A 23,128-nucleotide genomic window follows, 5' to 3' on the forward strand; every position below is an offset into this window, starting at 1 on the left:
GTATAATATGGTTCGGTTAGTTCGGCAATTTTGCTCTGGGCTTGCTCGATAATTCATCAAAACTTCTCAAGCAACTTTCGCGAATTTTTAACCAAGGTTAGGTTTTTTTTCAGTGGTAACTTTTGGAGGTCACCACAAACCCCCCCCCCCCCCCCCCCCCTTCAAGCCAAATTTGTCATCTTCTTTTTACTTTTACGATTGGTATTGCTAAAGTTTGCTAAAGTTGGTTGAGAAGTTCCGGAAAATATCCGAGTGGTAATTGTATACGCTTCTTGTTTTCTTTTACATTGACTTATGATACTTTTCCACTAAATCAATTCGTTTTTCACATACTCAACATAGTCAGACATTCGTGCAACAATAAAGACCACATATAACAATGGATATAGAATAAACGATAAATTCAATTTCTTATTTCACTTCCAGTCCGTTACTTACTTTCAGCTACTTCCTCTTACTTTCTTCTCAATATTCCTTTTTTCCGTCCAATGAAATATTTTGTCTAAAGGTTTCATTTAATCGACGATTTTTGCTCTTAAGCTTATTTTCTTGAACAGCTTTATCTGTTCTTCTTGTCTTTGTTCATTGAAAACAAAATGTTTTCTTTAATAATTCAAATCTTTGTCTGCTCTACGATAATCTGGAAACATGACGAAGAAAAATTGGATTTCCATCAAAAATTATGCAAACGGTTTCCATCAAAAATTATGCAAATTTGATGAGCCCGTCACAGCGAACAATGTAAAATGTGTCACCATCGTTGATTTAAGATTAAAATTAGAATTGGAAAAACAAAAAGGTTCCAGTTTTTCGAACGGCATAGTACGTTTTTTTAAGATGAAATCATGGTATTTCTCGTTCTGAGAACTAATTTTTGAAAATACGATTATTATTTTTAAAGTTATGTGCACAATTAGTTGAATCCTATAAAAATAGTGGTGTTTGAAAAATGTGTCGCTATGATGAGAAACATTTACAAAAATTTTTTAAAAATGAATTCCGAAAAAAAAACCCGGGTATTTCAAAAGTGGCATTTCCGAAATAAAACACGGCCTTCAATGTTTTTCTAGATATATTGTCGCTTTTAAGATACATATATGCTTACAATTAGTTCAATAAATTAGTTGAAAATATTTATCTGAAATAAAAAAATCGAGAACAATGAATACGTCTGTAACAGAATCTATGTCTTAATTTAGGGTTGAGTTTCAGATCAGATTACCAGTATGAGCATTCACCGTGGTTCCTGTTCTGTTTTCTTGTTTTTTGTTCTAGAAATTTTACTTGCTCCAATTCTGGTCCAAAATCTATGTATCCACGCTACCTTCCGCTATTCTTTTTATTTTTTCCATGCTGAAATATCCAAAGTATTCATTCTCTTCTTAATGATGTTTTCGTCTTTAGGGTGTGCCTTCTTGATGGAGGATTTTTCCTCGAATTTCACGACAACTTCAATTCAGAATGATAGTTATGAAGAAGATCAACAACCACGTGAGTTTTACTCTATTTCTGCTATTTTCGAAATCGAGAAAAAAAACGGAAACATGTAAAAACTCCTACATTTCCTTCCGGTTTGTGGTGTAAAGTTTTGCAATTTTCTGCATCAGGTATTTTTTTCCGTCGTCGTAGAATTAATTTTTCAATTTTATGTTCCGAGGAAAAAAACCGAACTAAATCCCCCGTGTCTTATTATATTTTCATTCATTTCCTTAGCTTTGTTCATTCTTCTCGATGCTCCTCCCTTACTCTTGAGGTCTGAGAAGTAAAAACAAATAGAATTGAATTGGAAGAACAAAAGGAGAAAAACATCAGAAATTATGGTTGGGTACCTTCATATTACTCATAGCTAACTCTCTGTCTGTTGTAGAGTCTCACTTGGGACAATACTAGACAGTTGAATTCGTACGTTTTTATAATACTGAAATCTGAGTGGGATCCGACGGATTTTGTTCTGAAATTAAATAATTTTATTTTTGATCACCACAGATTTGGGTTTTCTCCTCCTGGTGTACTTTGCACACGTTGAGAATTTTTTCCTCTAGACATCTTTTCAATTTCTTTGATTTCTGATCAAATTTGAATACTGCGTAACCGAATTTCCTTGTTTTTTCCGTATAGCATATCTTCTGTAGGATTTCTCGAAAAATTTCAGTTAGAAATATTCTACTCATTGATTTATCTTTTCCCTCTGAAAGATAAAAGCTTCCCCGAAATGTTCATTTTTGAAAATGGTAGGATTTAGTTTTAAGTGAATTATCAGTCAAGAAAAATTAATGTTTTAATGTTATTGTTTCAGATATCGATATGTCATTTGCAAAAGGTTTTATGACAGTTGTCTACATAGTCGTTTGTCTCGTTGGAACACCTGGAAATCTATGGATCATCTATAAACTTTTCCGTGCAAAGTTAGTCTGAAATCGTGTTAATACAGTAAACTGAAATTCATAAGAATTAAGTTTTACTCCCTCCTAGTAAAATTATTTCTAGAACTTCGTTTTACTCGTCGATTTTAGTGAAAATATAAATAAAAGTTAGTATGGCCACTTGAAAGTCAATTTCGAAAAGTCTAGGCAGAGATCAATCTTATGCAAACCAACTTAAAGAAGTCCCAACGGTTCATTTTTACTTGTAAAAAAAATTTCGAAATCTTGTATGGCAATTCAAAACTTTGAAAAAATCCTAATTTTAGCTAAACTATCCAATTTTCCCAATTTTTCCGTGTCGATCGGAATTATATTTTTTCAAATGTTTCGAACAAATTTTGGCTTCTTTGCATTTTTGCAATACATTTTCTTGTACTCCTCGCACATTTTCAGCTCTATTCCTTATATTCCTACTAATATGACAGAGAAAAAAGACCAAGCAAAAGTAAATTTTTCAAAATTTCAGATTATGGAGCGGTGCGTCAGTTCAATTAACGGTATCTCAAAGATCTCGAATCTACATATTTGCTCTCGCATGTTCGGACATGTTCCTTCTATTGACACTCCCTGCCACGGCAAGCTATAATTACCACGGGACTTGGATATTTGGCTCTGCAGCTTGCTATATAATTCGATCCATCGAGATCTTCGCAAAACTTTTCTCGGTAGTATTGCTGACTGTGATGAGTTTGGAGAGATACATCATTGTGTGCACGCGGTAAGTTCAGTTGAGGGTGGGGTGACAATGTAATGAGTTAATCTCTGAATAGTTGCAATGTAATATGAGTCAAGTGTATGGCGTCATTAGAAAAAGAGGGTGTTAGAAACAAATGAGTAATACGTAATCAGAATAAAAGAAGGAATTGCAGACCAATAAAAAATCATAAAAAATTAAATTGAACTCAAAAAGATTGGTGATAATTTTAAAATATTAAGGCTTCGTCACATCTACCGTGCATGGATGTCACTTGTACCTCTGGCAGTCGGAACAATATTTGGAGTTCTCGTACCAACAATCATCCATTATTTCTACCTTCAACATTTCTCAGTACCATTTGACCCAGATGTCACCTGGGTTTGTCTACCACTAATGTCAAATGAAGTCTTCAATCTGTTCGCCCAATACACATTTGTCGTTGGTTTCATCATTCCGTTCGCTATAATGACAGCCTGCTACATCATGCTCGTTCGTCATGTTCGAACAAAATACAAGATGCGAAGAGCTCAGACGACAACGACGTTGGCGAAACCAGGAAAAGAGCCAAGATATATGAGTGAAGTGAAGAAGAGTATTTGGAGAATTGCAGTGTTCCATTTTGTATGTTGGGCTCCGTTTTGGGGATTCACTATGCTTCCCAATTATATTTATCAAATCGATCAATTTTTGCATGGGGACAATGAGGAAGAAAGTGGTGGAGAAAGTATTTTGTAAGTTTTCGAAAATAATCTTCTTTTTTCAATCACTTATATTTTCAGCCTCGTCTATTGTCGTCTTGTCTCAAATTGTCTTCCATATATAAATGCTGCAGGTAATTGAAAAAATACAATTATTTGTAATGAAATAAACAATAAACTTTCAGGCAACTGGGTTCTATATGCTCTTCTGAATGTAGATGTCCGCAAGCATATCTACAATCAGCCAAAGAAGAAGAGGAAGTTCACATTAAAATTCAATCCGGTCAATACATCATCGAATTGCTAAAATTTCAGTGATAATAGGTGATCAATTCTGTATTTTTCTGATGATCTCTTAACGGGTACACAAAATGAATCTGTCATTGAATAAATTATTGTAGTTTCTAATTAAATGTTCATAATCTTATGTAGAGAGGACAAATTACAACATAACCATATCATCAGAATCTCTTCTAAAAGTTGTTGAATCTTCTGCAGCTAGTTGACGAACACGATCCGCTGCTGAAGGGGCTCTTCCGGTTGGTTGTTGACTTGAGGAGCACAAAATTCGGCGGATTAGGAAAGTGGATGCAGGAAGAACGAGACAGATTGGAAGAACAATTATCATTATGACAATCTGAAAATTTAATTTAATCGGAATAATGAGTTTTCAAAATAACACACCCAGACTCTCAGATGAAAGCAACATTCTTTGTTTAAATGACCACAACATTTGTAAAAAGATAAAAGAGTTTCTTCAGGACATTGATTTCCAACTCGATGTGTTGGACACCAAATTGCATCACTTTCAATCTTCACCACAGTCTGAATGATATCTTTCAAAATTTCAAAACCAAGAACCTTGAAGCTCACAGTAGTCCCTATTGATCCCTCTGTTTGAGTCTCTTCTGAATTTTGTGCCAAAAGTAATGAAAAGTTGTAGAATGCAATTAAAAACTGAATTAAACTAGTAAAACACGAATTTAAAAACGTCTTTCGATGAGAAAAGAGCATCAAGATGGCGATCGATAGAACATTTCTATGAACAATTGAGAGCACGAGCAGACGGTCTCTTCAATCTAATTTCAGCCAATTTGCAGAGTTATGGCTCTTTTATTTTCTTTTGATGCACTAAAAATTTACATTTTCGCGTTGTGTTGAGCATTTTTTTTTGTTTTTGATAGTTGAAAGGGATCTTTTAAAATTAGGTGCAGGAAATTGGAAATAAAAGTGACTTTGTCAACTATTTGATTATGGTTAGTATCTGTTTTAAAATATCCTCGAAAGATCCACAATTTTTGAAAGTTTAGCAATTTACCAAAACTGTGACTGAAATTTTTAAAAATCAATTATTTTTTAAAGATTTTTCCTATGATATTCGGCAAAAATAGACATTTGTAACTAGAATGTGCCGAAATGATGTGAGAAGAGTGGTGTTATAAGGTACTGTAGGATTACTGTAGTTTTAGAAAAAAAAGAGTATTTTTATTTTGAAGTGATAGTGAGTGGGGGATCGCGATTAGATGTTGTTGGGGTACTGTGGTAGTACTGTAAGGTACTGTAGTAGGGTACCGTAGGACAACTGTAGGATCATTAGTTTTTGTATTTTCTAAGCCACGTAACAAAATCCGCTCTGTGACGGTTACTGTCCAGGGGAGATTCGTTTCCCCCGCTCCTTCAGACGACACCGTACCTGTTTGGAAGTATAACTCTACTATGTTCTGTTTTCAAACTTTCCGCTTCTTATTATATTCCAATGTTCACGTTCAAAGTTCTCAAAAACAATGGGATCTTGCACGAGATCGTCGGTTTATTTTGTAGCAAATTAGAAATGAAAAAAACCGGGGGACGAGGGAAGTGATAGACAAAGAGAGAAGTGAAGGTCATATATACAACACAAACCGGAATGCATTCTCGAAGTATATAATAATTACTACACAAATAAAGGAAACGAAGACAAATAAGAATAACCGACAAAGAATTACATCGGTCTGAAAGCGTAGCAAGTGACGTCGTCGTTAGCCACTTGGCAGTAGGTCTCGGTGTATGCTACGTAGGAGAAGTCTCCTCTTGCGCAGATAACATTGAATTTTCCGAACATCTTCTCCTCGACAGCCTTTTGGATGGCACGCTTTGAGATCGATGGGTCACCGTTCATGTTCTGTAAATATAAAGTTAAGAGTTTAAACCAGAAATTTATAATATTACCCTCTCCATAACTCTTCTGAGTTTCTTGCTGTTGCAGGTTGGATCTTCCTCTGGATCCTCAGTGGTGAACAGCTAAACAAAAAACAATTATTCCCAAAGTCTAGATGAAATCTCAAAGAAACGTACCTTTGATCCATGAGTTCTATGTCTAGCCATGAATCTACATGGGCTTCCACATCTGCAGCAACAATCGTTGGCTGGTTGCATGGCATATTGATTGAATACCGGAGCTGGAGCATATGATTGACATGGGGAATATGATGGCATCGGTGGTGGTGGCGGTGGGCACATCGGCGGTGGTGGTGGAGGTGGTGGTGGAGGACACATCGGTGGTGGAGGACAGAATTGAGGTGGGCAGATTGGAGGTGGAGGGCACGGAAGAGGTGGAGGTGCACACATTGGTGGTGGAGGTGGAGGACATGGTGGTGGTCCCATTGAACAACATCCTCCGAATGTTGAAGATGCTATAGGGATGATTGAAAAGAGAATTGAAATGGGCAGAAGCATCTGGAAAATAAAAACTTTTGATTAAAAAAAAGAAAATTTTCCGAATTGAGGGATTTTGGATTTAAATATTACCCAGACGCGAAGCTTTGCGCCGAAATTATAGTACCCGGTCTCGGATGCTGTAATTTCAAATTTTCTGCGAAGTTTTCTGAAAAAAAGGTGTGTTTTAATTTTGTAATTCGAAAACAACAATACAAACGCGTACATAAATTATACCAAATATTGATAAAAGCTACGAAAATTCCACTGATATGAAAGTTTGAATTTACGGTACTCTCTAAAGGCGCACACACACACTTTTGCATTTCATAAAAATGTGTCGTGCCGAGACCTTCGCGTCTAGGTAATAAGATCACTTGGTTCCAGAAAACAAGTGGTTTGAAAAATAAAATGAAAAAGGGTTTGTGATCGGCATCTGTCCTCATCTCATCAATAAGATTTTGAATTGAAACAAAGAAAAGAAGATGGCATTTTCTTTTGATCATCATCAATACCTTATATACCTTTTTGCCATTTTGACCCTGACATCTTTTGGCACCGCCTCCATTACCTCATTGCTGTCGAGAATTTGACCCTCTAGAACTGGTTTCACACAGCTTCTCCCTCCTTTTTTGAATTGGATGATGAGTAATCGTGTTACGTCACCTATTAATTATAGGAGACGAGTAGGTGAATCCGATTGCTTTTTCTTTTTCTTTTACGATTTCTGTTGAAGTTAAACTTTTTAATTTTCAGACAATTGAAATTTACTGGAAATTGAGAATCTGAAATGATTTGGAAAATGCTAATCACAAGTGAACTTTCATTGTTCACATTCAAGGTTATCTGACACCTTTGGTAAATTTTGTCGCACATCATTACTTTATTCATTTTCCTATTGAAATTGATGCATACATAAGATCTGGAAACTGGTTGTGGTATGAGTAATCCTTGGAAGCATCTTTACTTTTTATTACCGTATTTCCTCTATTAGTTAGGCACCTCCATTAGTTTTGCATCTAAAATCACTAATCGAAAATTAGTTTTGCATCCTCTATCAGATTCGCACCTCTAATAGTTTTGCTCCCATTCATTTGTTCCCTATTTTTAGGAATTCAAAATTTGCATTACAAAATCGTTCTAAAAATTAGGAAAACTTTTACAGACTTGGTATAATAAGTCAAAATTGGCAAAATATGAGTACAACTCGGACAATGTTTGCGTATGAGTCGTAAAATTCGTCCATTTTGGTTCATAAGTTGTTATTGAAATTGATGATATTATGCCATAATTTAATGGAAAACATGAGAAAAAACCTGTTCAAAAATTAGTTTTGCTCCTCCATTAGTTTTGCATCAAATTAGGTGTCCGAAAATTAGTGTTGCATGCCTTACTTATAGAGGAAATACGGTATCTTATAATTTTTAGAGGTGATTCAAAAAAAACTAAAACGAAAATCTAGAAAACAATACGTATTTTTGGTTAATTTTATGTTGAAAAAATTACAATTTTTAGTCATATATGATTTTTTGGAAAGTTATGACGTCATAACTTTCCAAAAATCGAACTCTTTTGATTTTTCTTCATTTTTTTTGAAATCTAGGAACCGAATTTTGAAATTTAACATTTGATTTTCATGGAACAAACGAAGAATCCTCGGTCTTGAAACGAAACAAACTTTTTTGAAAATTTGCGTGCGCCTTTAAAAAGTACAGTAAGATCTTAATCTCATTTTTCCACGTCTATCCTGATCTGCTTTTATTTCCTCCATTATTTCAACGAAGTCAGAATGAGTCGGAATATAAATGAGAAAAGCTTTTTACTTTTAAAAATCATATTTTGGCATCCACGTTTAGTTTCCTTCTCGACATTGCCAGATTCGAATTAACAAGACTTTAAAACACCACGAACTTTTCAAACTGCTTTTGTACCTATAACTTAAGGCGCTTCTGAAACTGTGCATTATGAGCTCATACTAATCCAGAACGAAACTCTTCTCGATGTATTAAAAATGTTCATGTCATACTGGCCAGCCCATCTCTGATCACTACTACTTCAGCCTTCCCGAGAACATCTCTATTAAAAAGCAATCCTTTGCAGACCGAACTGAAATTCCTTTAGACCCATGGGCTGTCTGTCAGGAACATCTTTAATAATAGAATCACCATTGTATATCCTTCGCCCAACAATAATGCATAAAATCCCTGCAGTTGTAACCTTATTCCAAATGTGCTATTAACAAATTTCTAGTAACAATTCGTTTATGTTTTATGTAACAAAAACAAGAAAACAACCACAAAAGGCATTTACTTGGCCTTCTTGGCACGAATCTTGCGAAGGTAGAAATCAAGTTCCTTTCCTTCGAGGATGTATCCGTTGGCTTGTCCGACTTGTCCTGGGGAAGAAGAGATGCGAGCTGAAAAATAATGATTAAACTTGAAGAAATTTCTGAATTTTCTTACCGAGAAGACGTCCAGTGTTGAATTGCTCGATGAGGAGTGCATCAACAGCAGCAGTCTTTTGACGCTCGGTGTACTTTTTCATGGTGTGGTGGGATCTCTTCTTGTTGAGGATGGCGTTGTCTTCCTCGGAAAGCTTGGCGTTCTTCTTTCTGGCAAGTGGGAGAGCATAGTGAGCCTCATACCACTGACGGAATGGAGCAGCATCAACGCTGATGATGGCTCCTTTGACAAGAGTCTTGGTACGGACCAACTCGTTGTTTGTAGCGTTGTACATGGTATCAACGATACGGGTCTTGCGAGTAGTCTCTGAAAAATCAGAATATGAACGGTTTATAAAGTATAATAACGAAACTTACGCTCAGAGGCCCAGGAGAAGTTTCCGGAGTCGAGGCGAAGAGCTCTGTACTTTTCGTTTCCTCCACGAGTGCGAACGAGACGAACGCGGTGGGCTCCAATCTGAGAGTAATTTCGCGATCATCTTTTTTAAATTTAATTTTACTGATTCAACCAAATCCCTGGTAAATAAAATAAAAATTAAACAGCTCTTACCTTGGTGTTGGCAGCTGGACGTCCGAGCTCGAACTTCCTCTTCTTGTGAGGGACCGGTTGAGTGGCTCCGGTCTTGTAGCGCTTATGCCAAGAGTCGCGCGAGATACCCATGCTGAAAACGTTTCACATTTAACAAAAATGAATTAAAAATACATAATACGATAAATGAAAGAGTTTCCTTCTCGAAACAAAAATATTCGAACATTAAATTTTTCAAAACACAATAAAGTGATTAAAACATTGATTTTCTTCTATTTTTCAGTGATTTTTTCGAGAAAATTTAACAAAAAGCAGAAACATTGAAGAAAAAATAGAAAAAGAAAATCGGGCCTAAAAATTCACAGTGGTAAACAGAGAGCGGCGGCTGCTGCAGATGAGAGATCGCGGCGAGACCCTTCACTCGTGAAATGCCATGTCCCTTTAAAAAAGTGTTTTATTTCACATGATTTTCGTGCTCTTTTTGTTACATTAAAGATTTATAGAAATTCGACAAAAATTATCTGCATTTTTTGTTGAAATTATCAAATTACTTAGTCAATATTTCGCTGTAAAAAAATAAAATTCCAATCATATCTGTTTTTGTGTAGAATTCTTCAATTGATTTGAAAAAAAAACAAAAAAACTTTATAAATAAATGTTTATGATGCAATAAATTTGTCTAGCTAAAATTGCTAGCCGACTCAACTGTCTGACATAACTTTTAACGAAAGTAACTGCGGGGAAAACATTACGACAACAGTATCACAAAAATATGTAAAAAAGAGCTCTCGGACAAATAAAATCGATAAAACAAAAGGAAAATAATTGTACAAAAGCGAATAGTACACGAAGGTCTAAAGAAAACTCTCGAAAAAGCAGGAAAATGAGCCTCTAAAGCGGAATTTTCAGGTTGGTCAGTGAAATCATAAGAAATTAACGAAATCATTATTTTTCAGGTCGAAGCTTCAGAAAGACGATGACTGGAGCTGTGCAAGGAACTTTGGAAGCTGTTGAAGAGAAATGCAGGAGTCTTCAAATGTGGAGGCTGATGCGACGATCTGAAATTTTAAAATTTTACCGTTGTTCTATTAGTTGGTTTTTTTTTAGTTGGTGGGCTTACTTGGGCTCCAAGATATGCTGCGTTATACCGCCATGGACTGATGTTAACTTGAGTGTGAATTGTGTTTGGAACTACTGTAGATAATTCTTGTTCGAGTTTTTCAGCAATTCCTGGCATAAGAGATGCTCCTCCAGCCAAATAAATATTTCTGAAAGCATAATTTTGGTCATAAATTTTAGAAAACTAACGATTCTTACCTATACAGTGTTCGACGACTATCAATTGGACACTGAAGAATTGCCTCGTGGATCAATTGGTGGAGACCTTTCGTGTCAAGACCCCATTTCTTTGGCTTGAATAGTCCTTCCGTACATAAAAATCTGGAGTTATCAATATCGAATCGGGTCTGCATTCCAGGTGATGGTGTGAAAGCATCTAATGAGATTCTAGTTTCTTTATTTTCTGATTTTTCTTCTTTTTGATAATCCTCTGGTACGTAGGTAGTCTAAACTTCAAGTATTTTTTTGAAAATTAATACGATTAAATTTTACCTGTTCCAGTGCAAATCTTAAAATAAGCTTCTCCACAGGACTTTGAAAAGCGTATAATCCTTTGTTATGAGCACTTAATGATGCTCTTAACGAATCTCCCATTTGCTGTGATCCATATGGAATTGAACAAATGGCCGATTCGACGACATATCCATCAATTACTGGAACAATATTAACTCTTTCTCCAATATCGACAACAACTCCAGTTGTAACATCATAAGCATACAGAATCAGTGATGGCTGACGAGTGATTCCTGCCGACTGAAAGTTTATTTTTTAGACAAAAAAGTTTTCTCAGCGATAACTCACTTGAAATTTGATATCTTCAAGACAAATCTGGAGTAATTCTCCAATCAAAACAGTTGGGATATTTTGAGGGATTGAAAGTAAAACTTTATATTTCCATGGCTCAACTTTCAATTCCTTTGTTACTTTTCCAATAACTGCTTTCAGAACATCTTTATCAATTGAATATCTTTCCACTGATGGATCTGTAGCAGAGATTGGTCGAACAAAATCACCATTATGTCTAATTTCCGGCCTATAAGCGTCTTCTCCAACGAAAATCTTTCCATCATCAGTTCGGACGGCTATGGCTGGGAAGAATGATTGTGGAAGTGATGGTTCTGTTGTAAGAACACCGGCTCTGATTGAGCATGAACCAAGTTCAAGAATCAAAATTCTTTCAGTTAAATGTTGGAATGCTCTTGGAATTGGTTTAACATAGGCATCAATTAGAGAAGATGCACAGTGTGATAGGAATGATTGACGCCATTTGTCGAATACTGCTGATGGAACTCTGAAATTTTAATAAATTATTGGAAAAATTAAAAACAATTAGGTTTTTATAAAATGTGAAACTTTTAAGCATAAATTTACCAACCTGCAATAGTATTTAACATGTTCCCTTCCTCCATGAATAGTCAAAGTTCTCTCATCCTTATTGGCATCTACATCTGCTCCAGAGAGCACAAGTTCTTGAGCTGGAGCTTCTCCTGCGTAGTGAGATGCAAAGATTTGAAGACGTCCTTCTTTCATTCGAATGTACTGCTTCATCCATCCTTCATTATCTAGACCGTCTGATTTTGTGACCTCGTCGGCTGGGACCTGGAATGAAATAGCTCAAAATATAGTTTTTTCCAATTTCTCAATCAGTTGAGATTATAATTAAAATTGTTATTTTTTATTATGAATAGAAACTATTTTATATTTTTTGAATAGCTTTTGGACGTAGGAGTTTTGGTTTCTGGAATGTGATCACTGTTTTTGTTTTTTCTAGGCCTGAAAATTTCCAAGCAAAAACTCCGCCCACTACGTTCCCCAACGTGGTGAGCGAAACCCGCCAGATGTCCGTACACGGAGTTCATCACGTTCCAATTTAGAGGTGCACAATCAACTCTGGTTCCTCTGCATTTAACCGTGAAAATCTTTCGCCTTTTACTAAAGATTTCCGTGCAAAGGAGCATTTACTGAGTATTACATACAATTTTTGGAGACTCCTTGAGAAAGCGGGTCAAAATAAACTACAGCAAAGGTAATTTCTTTATTTACGAATGCTTACCTCTACATGTCCTTCCATTGTCACAAATCGATTTCTTTTTGTTTCAACTCGTGGTTCATATGATATTTCGTAGAGGGCTTTTAGTAAATGCTTAGGATCCCATTCTCGCAGAGCATTTGCTTCTTCAGCTTTCAAACTGTCTGATCTTCCAACACCATTTTCCATTTCAACTCCGTTGATTTCCAAATCTGGCATTGAAATATGCTGGAAAAAACGAGAAGTTGGTAGAAAAAATAATATTTCAACTTGAAGCTACATACAATCAAAGCAAATAGAAAAAATAGCATGCATAGGGAAAATTCAATAAAACATGTTTGCCTGGCTATAAAACATTGGAAAATGGAGAGGGCGGGAAAAGGAGAAAATACGAAAAATCGGAAAGAAAGTATCAGTTTTCGAAATCCGAATAAAAAACCACTGAATCGTACTAGTAAAAAAGGGCGTTCTTTTGAAATAAGAAGTTGAGAAATTTAGGGAGAGAGAGCAGAGTTTCCGGTTGCATTTTTTGTTGAAACTTGTCGTCGTTGGTTTTTTGTGTTGGTTTGGTATGTTTGGAGACAACAACGGAACGCAATTTGAGGAGAGGGTGAAAATGGAAATTTGAACGGGAAGTCACATGGATTTTTGAAGAAAATTTGGAGAAACAAAATAACCCTTGGAGCGAAAGTTTTCAGCTACCGTACCTGTGAGGATTTTTCGAAAAATTTTAAAATAGGTGTTTGACAATTTTGTAGTAAGTTGTGGTGAAAATTTTCAAAATCACGACAGTATAATCATAAACTTTTCTATTTGGACGAATACTAATTTTGTAATACTTACGGGTACTGTAGTTGAAAAGTTTGGCTTCCACCAAGACCCGAGGCTGGGGTTCAAAGTTAACTTTGAAGAGAAGTTTTCAATAAAAAGTTACCACTTAAAATAAATATTTTATCAGAAAAATTACGTTAAATTTTGAAACTTTTAAATAAGAAAGTATAATAAAATAAGACAATAACATTTGACTTCAAATTTAATAAAAAAATAATTAAACAAAAACAAGTAGCAATATTCTGCCCTAACTCCTAAAAAAGACCCAAAAAGGGAAAATAATGATTTCTTTTTCGCCTTCTTCCGTCTTTGTTCCGTAATAAGATTATGTGCAAATAGGGGAGCAACGAGTAAACAATTTCTTTCTTTTTTTTTGGAGCATTTTTTTTGGTAAAGACCCAATAAGAGGAAATGGGCTACTATCTGTCTAAGATCTAGGAAAATATTTCAATAGAAAGCCAAATTCCCATTCATAAATTCCAATATTCACCTATGAATATCGTGTGAATCTACGGAAATCCGATGCGTGTCTTTTCGGAAACAGATATCTATGAAATATAGAGAGAAAGAGAAACCGATTGGAGATCAGACCCAGAAATTTCAATAAGAGATGAATGTGATTGAAGAGACGTAGAGAGGAAGAGAAAAATAATAGTTTGGAGAGGTTCAATGTGACGGCCTAATTGCCATGTGGAAACGATTTCTCGAGAAAGTGACAGAACAAATGGGAAGGAAAACCAGAGAATAAGAAAAAACAAAAATTTTTTGTGTTTCCTCTTGTTTTCTTTAAGCTTGTCGTTTGTCTTTGGATTTCAGAGGTTCAAAGAATTCTAGACGTGTTTTCTAAAGAGTCTCTCAAAGTTTTCAGAATAATGGAGAAATTGAGATTTAGTAGGTGAAATGATACAGTTTAATTGGCAAATGTAATTTGTAATTTGTAAATTAGAAGCAATTGCTTGCCTATACTATTTTAATTCTATAATAGCTAGTGAAAGGCTCATCAATCAAATAAAGTGAGATAGGTTTTGAAATGGAACCTTTGAAGAATCTGACAGGCATACAAATATTGAGTTTAAAAAAAACATAAGCTTTGTTATTTGGTTCTTCGATTTTCTGCTTAATTTACCGAAAATATCTATCATAATAGCAACGCAATCCAAATTATGAAACGTTCTTGACAGAACTTTGGCAACTTATTGAGCATATATTAAGTGAAATTAACTTTATGAATATCTAAACCCCTCCACTAAAATTATTTGCATTCTAAATCACGCTCTTTTCCCCTAAATGCCCTTTATTGGCAGACCTCCTTCACACCCGAACTTTTCGTTTTTTTTGTCATTATTCTCGTGCAAATCCCTCAAGACCAAGAGAGGGGCGCCGCCTAGCCCATAAATCAGTCACCAAATAAATCTTTTCCTCCATTTTTTTGTCTGCAAAAAAAGTTCTGGCATTCTTTTTTGTTTGTTTATCTTCCACTCACTTTCCTTGACTCCTTCAGCCTTTTTTCCAGTTTCAAAGCTTCATCATTTATAGATGAAATCAGAAAAGAAAACGAGGGAATGTTTTTTTTTCTTCTGCGGAAGAGTTTTTTATTCCTTTGGGAATTTGGAAATCAACGAACAAAAATGACAGCAAAGAAAAACACAAAAATATTTACCATTTATAGGAGAATGGGACCCTTGAAATTTCTGGTGGAGCACGAAATGAAAAATGCGAAAGAGCGGAAAGAATGAAATAGAATGTCGTTTTTTGTGGCAAAAGAATTTTTTGTTGCAATTTTTGTTAGGTTGAATGAGTTTTTGGAAGAGGAATAACGTTCAGAGAACTTGACCTCTCAAGAAAAATTATTTAAATAAGTGGAAGTTCAAATGAACAAAAAAAGTCACTTGGCAAATTTCTATGACACTTGGTTTCTATAAAAATATCAAGGTTATATCCGAGTTAAACTGGGATATTTATGCAAAAACCCATTTCGTCGAGTAGGATAAAGCCTTTAATCAAATATCAGAACTCAAAGGTTTATCCGGTTGCTGGTGGGAATAAGGCGGATTATATTGGGGAACTTGCTCGAGTAAGAGCTTATTTCTGTGAGAAATAATATGATATATGGAATGCAAAATGGATTTTGCTTAATTGAAATAGAGGATGTAAACGATAGAGTCTAAATCCAAGGTCTATCTAGAAGTTAAAGGGCCACTTAGGTAATTTTTTAAGGAAAAAGACAATAAGATGAAGCTCGAAAGGATAATGCCCTTTTCGTAATGAGAGAAAGAGAGAATGCACTCAATTCATCAAGCCTCCCTCACAGAGGAACTAAGAGAGAATGAAGCGACCCAAAAATGAGAGATAGACAACAAATGAAGAAACGCAGGAAGTTAGAGGAACAGAGAAGCCCCCCGCATCCTCTCATTTTCAGGCAGACCGACGGAGAGAAAGAGGCGCGCGCGCACGCGTATGTTTCTGTTTCTGTTCTGCGGCTGTTCCTCGTTGTGGAGAGACGTGTGACAAAAAAGTTAAGAAGCACTGGGTAAATATAGAGAGATTTTGAGAAATTGAGAACAAAAAGATACGAGAAAGAGAGCGCGCCAGCGACCGGGTAGGAGGCGGCCGTTGTTGACGGGGCCCCCGGAAGAGTTAGAGGTGAGAAAATAGTGGATGGGATGAAGAGACGCAGAGAAAAAACAGAGAAAGAAAAGAAAGGCGTAGAGACTATGACACTAACAATGTATTTATATAAACATTTCACGTTAGTCATAAGGGATACGTTGGACATTGCAAAAAATATGAACAAGTGTATGCATTTTTTTTTGTTGGAAGATCCAAAATGTTTGTTGCCAAATTTCAATTTTCGGTGAGTGGCATGCAATGATCTATGGTCATTAAACTGGAAATTGGTTCAAAAATATATTTTCTGAAAAGATAATCTTACGGCCCTCATTGCATTGTAATTTCGAGTGTCAAGTTCTGAATGTTCCCCCTGGGCCTCATAAGGAAATGCTCGTTATTCTTGGCGGGGCTGGACTTCACAGTTAAGTTTATTAGAAAATGTTAGGAATACAAACAAAAATTGAAAATGACAGGTATTTTCTGACCGAAATCGGAAGATTAAGAATTGTTGAATCAATTTGAAAGTCTAGAGGCAATGAAATCAACGGAGATGAAATTGTTTCTTATTCGGAATTTAAAAATTTGGTCCATCGCCGGACAAGGAGACCGGAGAGAGCATTGAAGTGTCATCTAGGGCCTTGTAGACACGACGAACACGGATTGACTCCTCGTCTGATGACTGACGATGATAGTATGAGTTGTGTTGAACTTGGACAGGTGGAGAGTGCATCACTGTTGATGAAGCTGAAAATTCTGATTGTAGAAATATTTATTATTAGACGTTCAGCGGATGGTGATAATTCTTTTAGATTTTTCAAACTTACTTCTTGCTGAAACATCAATCCTTTGTGCACCACCACCAATAGAATAACCATGTTCACTGTGCTCATCTACAGTACCCTGGTGCATTTCATGATGATGACGTGTCATATGATCTTTACTTCCATGCTCATGGAGTTCAATCTCATCAAGTGGAATGCGGGGCAAAGAACGTGGACGAGGTTTAATCTCTGAATATTATTTTGAAACTAAAAAGAATCAGCTGACGAAATGTCAAATACCTGGTTCCAAGTGATGACCAGGTGGTGCAGCACTGACACGGTAGATCACTTGCTCAGTTGTCAGTGGCTTCTCGTCGGGCTTACTGGAATTCGAGAATTAAAATCTAGAAATTAAAAAGAATCTACGAACTTGAAAAGTTTTGCCAAATTTTTGACATGTCCGACATGAACTGGCTGGTAGTCCAAGGAAGTTGTTGATTTACATTGATGAGCAATGTTTTCCGAATTTTCAACACTGTCAAAATGCACATGCTGGTGATGATTGTGTTCTGAAATTACGAGATTTATAGAAACACCTCTTTGAAACATGTCATACCGTGATAGGACTCTGAGTTTCCGTTTTGAATTTTCAATGGAGCTGGAATATTTTGGCGATTCAACGAGTTCGAGCACTGAACAACAGTTCCCGTGGTAGTTGCAGTTGAAGCTGTGCTCACATGAGAAGTGGTGCTAACTCTTGAATCTTCTCTTTTCACAAATGGTGAGTTAACCGGAATGTGTGCCTCAATGTGAGCTCTCTTTGATGATTGAATATTTTGTTCATCCCAGTTGTTGGTCTTGCTCATTTGTCGAATCGATTGGTTGCTTTGAGCCAGCTGATATTGAATATCTTTCTCATTTTGAACCGAGTGATGATGGTGAGCATTTTCATTTGATGTTGTGTGATAGTGATGAATATGTTCATTTTCAGCTGTACTGTGTTGATGAGCATTTTCATCTTGATGATAGTGATGAACATGTTCACTGCCATCTGTATGATAATGATGATGATGATGGTGTTGAACGTGAACAGTGTCATAATGGTGATGTTCTGAAACAGAAAATTTTATATTTTCAATTATAATTTAAATATTTTACCTTGATCGTGTGGAATATCATAGACAACTTGTCCATGTGGTTCATCATATACTACACTTCCTCGATGAGTTTGTGATCCATGAACAGTTGAATACTCTTGAGCATTCGAGTGTTGAGAAGTAGCATAAGCATCATAATGAGTCGCCTGATTCTGATTGATTAATTGAGAATGTGTATGAGTTTGGACGGTATTTGAAAGCATATGCGAATGAGCTCGACTCTCGTCGTGAGAATCTTGGACAACAGAGGCTGAAAATACACTTTCTTAGATATAAACAGTTTTAATCAGATCATTACCATCCTTCGCATTGTACCGTTCGATATGTTTATGCACATAATCAACATTTCCAGCAGAATCAGAGTGATCTCTTGGGGATGCGGCATCATCGAGACGTGGAAAATCGATAGTTTTGATCTCTAATCCAGGCGTCGTTGGTCGAGAGTTGGCACGAGAAACTGGATGACTGACTGGACGGGTTTGACTTAGAATATGATTTTCTTCATTCATTTTAAGCAAAAATCCGTTGCGGTAGATCAACTCATGGAAAATGACAGGGCCAAGTGGCTTGTCAATATGCTCGTCCAAAAATTCTTCGGATTTTGGAGGTGGCTGCCATGTTCGTTTCGGTTTCTCCGGGATAGGTTCTGGAACTGCCACTGGGACAAACACCGATGGAATAAGAATAGGCTGTGATACTGGACAAGGAGTGTTCTTGCCTGAAACAGTAAAAATTTGGTGGGAATGATGGGAATTTTAGCTATTGATATCATTCAAAAAGCTGTCATTTTCACCGAAGATTGCAGGGAAATCTATACTACTATTATCTATTTCATCTTCCATTTCTAGTCAAATTCTACAACACACTCACGATTTGGTAATTTCCTTTTATCACATTTAATCTTACAAGGTGAAGATGGGGTAGAAGTTTCTATAATTCGATTGGAAATTTCATATTTCGTTTGAATACAACCTATTCTACGTATCAACTTTGCTTTTATGGCGGAATCGTTGCTTCTTAACTTATTATTCAATCAAAAGTCAACTCACTTTCTTGAATCTCTTCATATGCATGTTCTTCTTCGTATTCCCGTGCTGCCTTAATCTCATTCTGAAGTTCCAGATATTTCCTTCGCTTTTCTTCTTCCAAAAGTCTTTCCCTTTCTTCTCCTCTCATTGCTCTTTCCATTTCTCTAACTCTATCAGTGACACTCTTTTCTAATCCCAAATTCTTTTGATCATTGGATTGATTAAAATGTGGAGACACTGATACATCAAGAGCGTCATTTCCGATATAAAGATCATCATAATGACGTTTAGCTGGCACTGGAACTGGCTCTGGTTCTTCTTCAATTACTTCAGCTGGAGTTGCAACGTGAATAATCTCTGCTGGAGGTGGAGGTGGTGGTGGAATGTAAGGAAGCAATGGGACGAATACAATGTGATCGTGATCTCTAGTGTAGTTCAGAACATGAACAACTATTGGTGGTGCTGGAGGTGGAAGTGGAGGTAGTGGAGGTTCATACACTTCCTCGTATATATGCTCATCGTCCAATGTCACAGATTTCTCTTGTACTTCATATTTCGTGTCTTCATATGGACAATATGCCGGATATTCCTCGATCACAATTGGCTCATGAAGAATGTCTTCAACTCGATGAAGCACTTCATATCTAGTTGACAGATCATAGTAATCTGGGAACGACGGAATTACAATTTTACAATGATCCAAATCTTTGGTATGCGACAGAATGATACGATGAACATTGTCATAGTAATCAGCAAATGGCCCAATTTTATATGGAATATGTTCAAGTCCAGGATCACGACTGAGAATGATTTGAGTGGCGTGATCGTAATAGTCTGGGAACGAGAAAGACAAATGGGTAGGGTGATGTGGGAGATCTTCTGATCTATTGAGCACAGTGTATGCTGGCTCCGGGGTCTTTGGAGGAGCTGGAGATGGAAGTCGTGATGTTCCGTCGTAGTCCGAGTACTTTTCTAGATAGTCACGAGAGTAGGAATAGTGAAGTGGGCGAGTGATGTTGCCCTGAAAAAAATTGGATGGACTGAGAATAATTTGGTTCTATTAAATTTACAAGTCAAGTATTCAAAAATTGTCTTCCAATTCAAGTTTTTTTTGCTCACCTGATAATAACCTTTTGCATCCAAGAACATGAACTTGCTCGGATCATAATAATCGTGATATCCTTCTGGCATTTCGATTTCTGGTGGGAATGTTGTTCTATAAAAAAGTTTAGCAATCAATTACAGATTTGGTACTCACTTGAAGTCATATTTTCTCTCATAAGTGCTTGAATACACATTTGTGGTAGATGTTCTATGAATTGGCTCATCATAAATGTGCTCCGACTTCTTCGCTGGCATTTTTGGCATTACTTCTTGATTTTTCGCTGGTGGAAGTGGTGTTCCATAATGTCCATATCCAGATACATAATTTCCATATCGAGAATTGTAGTCATGACGAGTGTCAACACTAAACAAATTGCTTAAGGACTTTGTAGTGGAAGAGACTTGATCCAAACGTGGTCGTGACTGAGTTGAAGAAGCAGTTCCATGAGTTTCAGAACTATGTTGATTGTTAGATGTTTGATGTGCTTCGTGAGCAACTGATCCCATTGATTTTGACCTGGACATTCCAAATGAAGTGTATGCATCTCCATTACTTTGATGATAAACTGGATGAACTGAAAGAGAAAGCTCACGAGTTCTGATGTGGTTCTCTTCTTTCTCAGCAAAAAACTTGGCGATTCTTGCACTAATATCCTCTGCCACTTCGTTGAATTGATTCATTCCGAAAGGATGATCTCCAGCTCTCACAGTCAGTGTTCGATCCTCCAAAAGCCCAGAACCACCATCTTCTTCATAAACTGCAAGTTCATGATCCCATTCTCCGTGCCCTTGTGGAAGTCTTTGTGAGACGACATGGCGATGAGACTGATCTTCTTTAATGAGCTCTTCCAATGGAGCATCAACAGTTTCCACGTATTCCAGGCGTTCTTCATCATTTGGTCCGTAATCCTGTGTGCAATCCTCGAGGCGTTGAACTTGATCCGGAGATGGTACAGATTTCTGAAAGGAGGAATTATGAATATTTATTTCGTTGATTTTATTTGAAAAACTTAAATATCGAAAACGTTTATTTTCTGCATTTTTGTTGTTTTTTAATTCTAAATGTTTGCACTCTTTTACTATTTGTTTCATAAATATTGAACTATGAAATAACCTTTTTTGCTGTTTTTTTAAAAACAAAAAATAGATGAAGCATTAAAACATTTCTGGTAGTTTTTTTACATACAGTTTATCACATTGGTAATTCTATGTACAATGCACAATCATCTTCTAAAATAGTCTTCAAAAATAGTCTTGAAAAGTTCAATATCGTATTAACGATTTATCAAAGCATTATAACACCTGTTCTTCAGAATGATACGAATTTGTACCCAACCCAAAAATAACAAAAACAACTTTCTCATTTTCAAAAACTCACAGATCTGTAAAACTTTTGTTCCACGTACACCCTTGTCAAAGATCGCCCACGTCGTTGTAGATGGTTCTGAAAATACTTTCAATGTTTGCCACGTCATCATCACCCCGAATCGCCTACTTCCTTCTCATTTTATGACACTTGCACAATGCTTCTAAACAAAAAGAAATGGCATCTGTTATCAGTGATTGCGGCCGAAATTTTGATATTTTACTACGCACTGTGGCATTTGCAATCCGCAATTATGATGACTAATTAAATTTTTGGAAGGTAGGAGGGGATTAAGAATGAGTCAAAGTTGAGGTCGAAATTTGGAAAACATAGTTTCTCTAAAATACTAAACTTTTGTGTTTTGTGGTTTTTGTGTGAAACATCGAAATTAAATCAGAAAAAATGATTAAAAGTTAAGTGCACATTTACCGTATTTTCACTATTAGACTTGCACCCAAACTGCTTTATTTATATCTTGGTTGTCTTTTATAACAGTTGTTTAATAAGCAAAATATAGAAAAAATAGTATGCGCGTATTTTGTCAGTTGGCAATTTTTTGATAACATAAACCCAAAGTGAACCGAGAGCTGTCAAAGTAGAGCAATGAGTTGCAAATATCGTAGGCGAATTGCGGAATTTTGAAAAATTAGTCCAAAATAAAATTAATGCCAGCTCTTTCAAAAAAAAAACACTTTTAAAATAAAAACAGACCTCATTCTTCTTGGTGGTCAATGCATAGATGTATCGACGAACTCCCAGATATCCACGTCCGCGATTTTCTGATCTCTGAAAAAACCAGAAAATTTACATTTTCTATGGATCTTGAACACAACTTACATCATTCTCTCTTCGAATTTGTTCATCCAAGTCCACACATTTCTGTTTAACGGCTACAAGTGCTGCATTCAAGTCGACTTGTAGGTCTCCCATGCTGAAATCGTATTCGAATTTTGTACAACGGACAGTTGAACTTGAGAATTCGTAATTTCAGTCGTGAAAAAGTTAGGAAAAAATTAAGCAAACAACAAAGAAGTTTGAAAAGGTAGAGTGGAAGTAGTATTCCTTGAACTCGATGGAAAATTCCAACGAAAAGAGTCAATAAAAATGTTGGAATAGTGTAGTAAATGGTGGGTGAACAATCAACTGAAATAGGCGCAATTCTTTCCCTCTCTGCCAAAAAATGTGATAAGAGAATCTTTCTTTGGTGCCTTCTTCTTCTTAACAACATCTTATCAGTTTTTGGTGCGTTTGGAGGAGGAATGCAACGGGGCCGCCCGTTTTTGACTCCTTCATCGCTTTCTCCAAAATGTTGAGCAAATATCAAAGTTTATGATAGGTTGAAGGGACTGAAAATATTTGTGTAACTCAGAATCAGAATATGTTCAAATTTGAGTTTTATTGAACAAAAAGGAGAAATAACATTTTCAGAGAGGTTTTAGTAGGATTTGAATTGCAGGAGTGAAACTAATTTAATAAGCGTGGGCAAAAGTTAATAAGGGCAGTGACAATCAAATTTTGTTTTTGAAAAAGTGAAAAATCATGAACGCGTCATTGGTGATTGCGGAAGAATAAATAAGGAATGGGTAGGTACAATAGACTGCTTTGGCTGAGTTGTAGAAAC

The 23,128-nt window shown here is 36.1% G+C and overlaps 6 protein-coding genes and 7 non-coding genes across 14 annotated transcripts; 6 read left to right on the forward strand and 7 right to left on the reverse strand.

Moving 5' to 3' along the window:
* The first annotated feature begins 1,399 nt into the window (after positions 1-1,399).
* On the forward strand, positions 1,400-4,226 carry npr-27 (G-protein coupled receptors family 1 profile domain-containing protein). Its single transcript, NM_068763.4, has 6 exons — positions 1,400-1,491; positions 2,297-2,405; positions 2,890-3,141; positions 3,360-3,851; positions 3,900-3,952; positions 4,004-4,226. Exons 1-6 carry the CDS (start codon positions 1,419-1,421, stop codon positions 4,123-4,125), a joined length of 1,101 nt encoding a protein of 366 aa, NP_501164.2. The 5' UTR covers positions 1,400-1,418; the 3' UTR covers positions 4,126-4,226.
* On the reverse strand, positions 4,220-4,849 carry F42C5.6 (DUF2650 domain-containing protein). Its single transcript, NM_068764.4, has 3 exons — positions 4,692-4,849; positions 4,503-4,643; positions 4,220-4,455 (listed from the first exon to the last, which is right to left on the reverse strand). Exons 1-3 carry the CDS (start codon positions 4,830-4,832, stop codon positions 4,261-4,263), a joined length of 477 nt encoding a protein of 158 aa, NP_501165.3. The 5' UTR covers positions 4,833-4,849; the 3' UTR covers positions 4,220-4,260.
* Positions 4,850-5,612: 763 nt separating this feature from the next.
* On the reverse strand, positions 5,613-6,535 carry grl-4 (Ground-like domain-containing protein). Its single transcript, NM_001383117.2, has 3 exons — positions 6,153-6,535; positions 6,027-6,098; positions 5,613-5,979 (listed from the first exon to the last, which is right to left on the reverse strand). The coding sequence occupies exons 1-3, from the start codon at positions 6,531-6,533 to the stop codon at positions 5,800-5,802; spliced, it is 633 nt and encodes a 210-aa protein (NP_001370386.1). The 5' UTR covers positions 6,534-6,535; the 3' UTR covers positions 5,613-5,799.
* Positions 6,536-7,066: 531 nt separating this feature from the next.
* On the forward strand, positions 7,067-7,214 carry F42C5.15. Its single transcript, NR_056153.1, has one exon. It is a non-coding gene; the product is annotated as an Unclassified non-coding RNA F42C5.15 (non-coding RNA).
* A 1,518-nt stretch (positions 7,215-8,732) lies between these two features.
* On the reverse strand, positions 8,733-9,635 carry rps-8 (Small ribosomal subunit protein eS8; the record flags this gene model as incomplete). Of its 2 annotated transcripts, NM_001383118.2 has the most annotated exons (4): positions 8,733-8,928; positions 8,975-9,280; positions 9,331-9,430; positions 9,524-9,635. In NM_001383118.2, 4 exons carry the CDS (start codon positions 9,632-9,634, stop codon positions 8,819-8,821), a joined length of 627 nt encoding a protein of 208 aa, NP_001370387.1. The 2 variants fall into 2 exon arrangements, with proteins under 2 accessions (NP_001370387.1, NP_001368426.1); NM_001380319.1 differs by lacking the exons at positions 9,331-9,430; positions 9,524-9,635 and having other exon boundaries at positions 8,819-8,928; positions 8,975-9,248.
* Positions 9,636-10,145: 510 nt separating this feature from the next.
* F42C5.9 (PH domain-containing protein) lies at positions 10,146-12,878 on the reverse strand. Its single transcript, NM_068768.7, has 7 exons — positions 12,675-12,878; positions 11,997-12,220; positions 11,423-11,912; positions 11,114-11,374; positions 10,820-11,067; positions 10,623-10,770; positions 10,146-10,560 (listed from the first exon to the last, which is right to left on the reverse strand). Exons 1-7 carry the CDS (start codon positions 12,867-12,869, stop codon positions 10,468-10,470), a joined length of 1,659 nt encoding a protein of 552 aa, NP_501169.1. The 5' UTR covers positions 12,870-12,878; the 3' UTR covers positions 10,146-10,467.
* On the forward strand, positions 12,507-12,628 carry F42C5.12. Its single transcript, NR_056154.1, has one exon. It is a non-coding gene; the product is annotated as a small nuclear RNA F42C5.12 (small nuclear RNA).
* Positions 12,879-14,406: 1,528 nt separating the features above from the next.
* On the forward strand, positions 14,407-14,555 carry F42C5.13. The gene has a single exon (NR_056155.1). It is a non-coding gene; the product is annotated as an Unclassified non-coding RNA F42C5.13 (non-coding RNA).
* A 1,192-nt stretch (positions 14,556-15,747) lies between these two features.
* On the reverse strand, positions 15,748-15,896 carry F42C5.14. Its single transcript, NR_056156.1, has one exon. It is a non-coding gene; the product is annotated as an Unclassified non-coding RNA F42C5.14 (non-coding RNA).
* Positions 15,875-16,163, forward strand: F42C5.16. Its single transcript, NR_056157.1, has one exon. It is a non-coding gene; the product is annotated as an Unclassified non-coding RNA F42C5.16 (non-coding RNA).
* Positions 16,164-16,508: 345 nt separating this feature from the next.
* Positions 16,509-22,438, reverse strand: ifo-1 (Intermediate Filament Organize). The gene is made up of 13 exons (NM_068769.10): positions 22,345-22,438; positions 22,219-22,293; positions 21,520-21,585; positions 20,296-21,101; positions 20,157-20,253; positions 19,059-20,058; positions 18,308-18,727; positions 18,011-18,259; positions 17,469-17,963; positions 17,283-17,421; positions 17,153-17,235; positions 16,916-17,101; positions 16,509-16,835 (listed from the first exon to the last, which is right to left on the reverse strand). Exons 1-13 carry the CDS (start codon positions 22,435-22,437, stop codon positions 16,666-16,668), a joined length of 3,879 nt encoding a protein of 1,292 aa, NP_501170.1. The 5' UTR covers position 22,438; the 3' UTR covers positions 16,509-16,665.
* An 84-nt stretch (positions 22,439-22,522) lies between these two features.
* Y40C5A.21 lies at positions 22,523-22,715 on the reverse strand. Its single transcript, NR_056158.1, has one exon. It is a non-coding gene; the product is annotated as an Unclassified non-coding RNA Y40C5A.21 (non-coding RNA).
* Y40C5A.20 lies at positions 22,632-22,748 on the forward strand. Its single transcript, NR_056159.1, has one exon. It is a non-coding gene; the product is annotated as an Unclassified non-coding RNA Y40C5A.20 (non-coding RNA).
* Positions 22,749-23,128: the final 380 nt, after the last annotated feature.

This window comes from Caenorhabditis elegans, chromosome IV (genome assembly GCF_000002985.6).
Source record: "Caenorhabditis elegans chromosome IV".
NCBI lineage: Eukaryota > Metazoa > Nematoda > Chromadorea > Rhabditida > Rhabditidae > Caenorhabditis > Caenorhabditis elegans.

Coding starts and splice junctions, on each gene's coding strand:
- npr-27 (NM_068763.4), top strand. CDS start 1,419: ATGGAGGATTTTTCCTCGAATTTCACGACAACTTCAATTCAGAATGAT. Junction 3,852..3,899: donor AGTGGTGGAGAAAGTATTTT/GTAAGTTTTCGA, acceptor TTATATTTTCAG/CCTCGTCTATTGTCGTCTTG. Junction 3,953..4,003: donor TCCATATATAAATGCTGCAG/GTAATTGAAAAA, acceptor ATAAACTTTCAG/GCAACTGGGTTCTATATGCT.
- F42C5.6 (NM_068764.4), bottom strand. CDS start 4,832: ATGCTCTTTTCTCATCGAAAGACGTTTTTAAATTCGTGTTTTACTAGT. Junction 4,644..4,691: donor AGGGATCAATAGGGACTACT/GTGAGCTTCAAG, acceptor GATATCATTCAG/ACTGTGGTGAAGATTGAAAG. Junction 4,456..4,502: donor GCTTTCATCTGAGAGTCTGG/GTGTGTTATTTT, acceptor TTAAATTTTCAG/ATTGTCATAATGATAATTGT.
- grl-4 (NM_001383117.2), bottom strand. CDS start 6,533: ATGCTTCTGCCCATTTCAATTCTCTTTTCAATCATCCCTATAGCATCT. Junction 6,099..6,152: donor ATAGAACTCATGGATCAAAG/GTACGTTTCTTT, acceptor TTTTTTGTTTAG/CTGTTCACCACTGAGGATCC. Junction 5,980..6,026: donor TCAGAAGAGTTATGGAGAGG/GTAATATTATAA, acceptor TTATATTTACAG/AACATGAACGGTGACCCATC.
- F42C5.9 (NM_068768.7), bottom strand. CDS start 12,869: ATGCCAGATTTGGAAATCAACGGAGTTGAAATGGAAAATGGTGTTGGA. Junction 12,221..12,674: donor CAATGGAAGGACATGTAGAG/GTAAGCATTCGT, acceptor ATTTCATTCCAG/GTCCCAGCCGACGAGGTCAC. Junction 11,375..11,422: donor TTGAAGATATCAAATTTCAA/GTGAGTTATCGC, acceptor ATAAACTTTCAG/TCGGCAGGAATCACTCGTCA.
- ifo-1 (NM_068769.10), bottom strand. CDS start 22,437: ATGGGAGACCTACAAGTCGACTTGAATGCAGCACTTGTAGCCGTTAAA. Junction 17,102..17,152: donor TGGTCATCACTTGGAACCAG/GTATTTGACATT, acceptor AATAATATTCAG/AGATTAAACCTCGTCCACGT. Junction 16,836..16,915: donor GATTGATGTTTCAGCAAGAA/GTAAGTTTGAAA, acceptor CAGAATTTTCAG/CTTCATCAACAGTGATGCAC.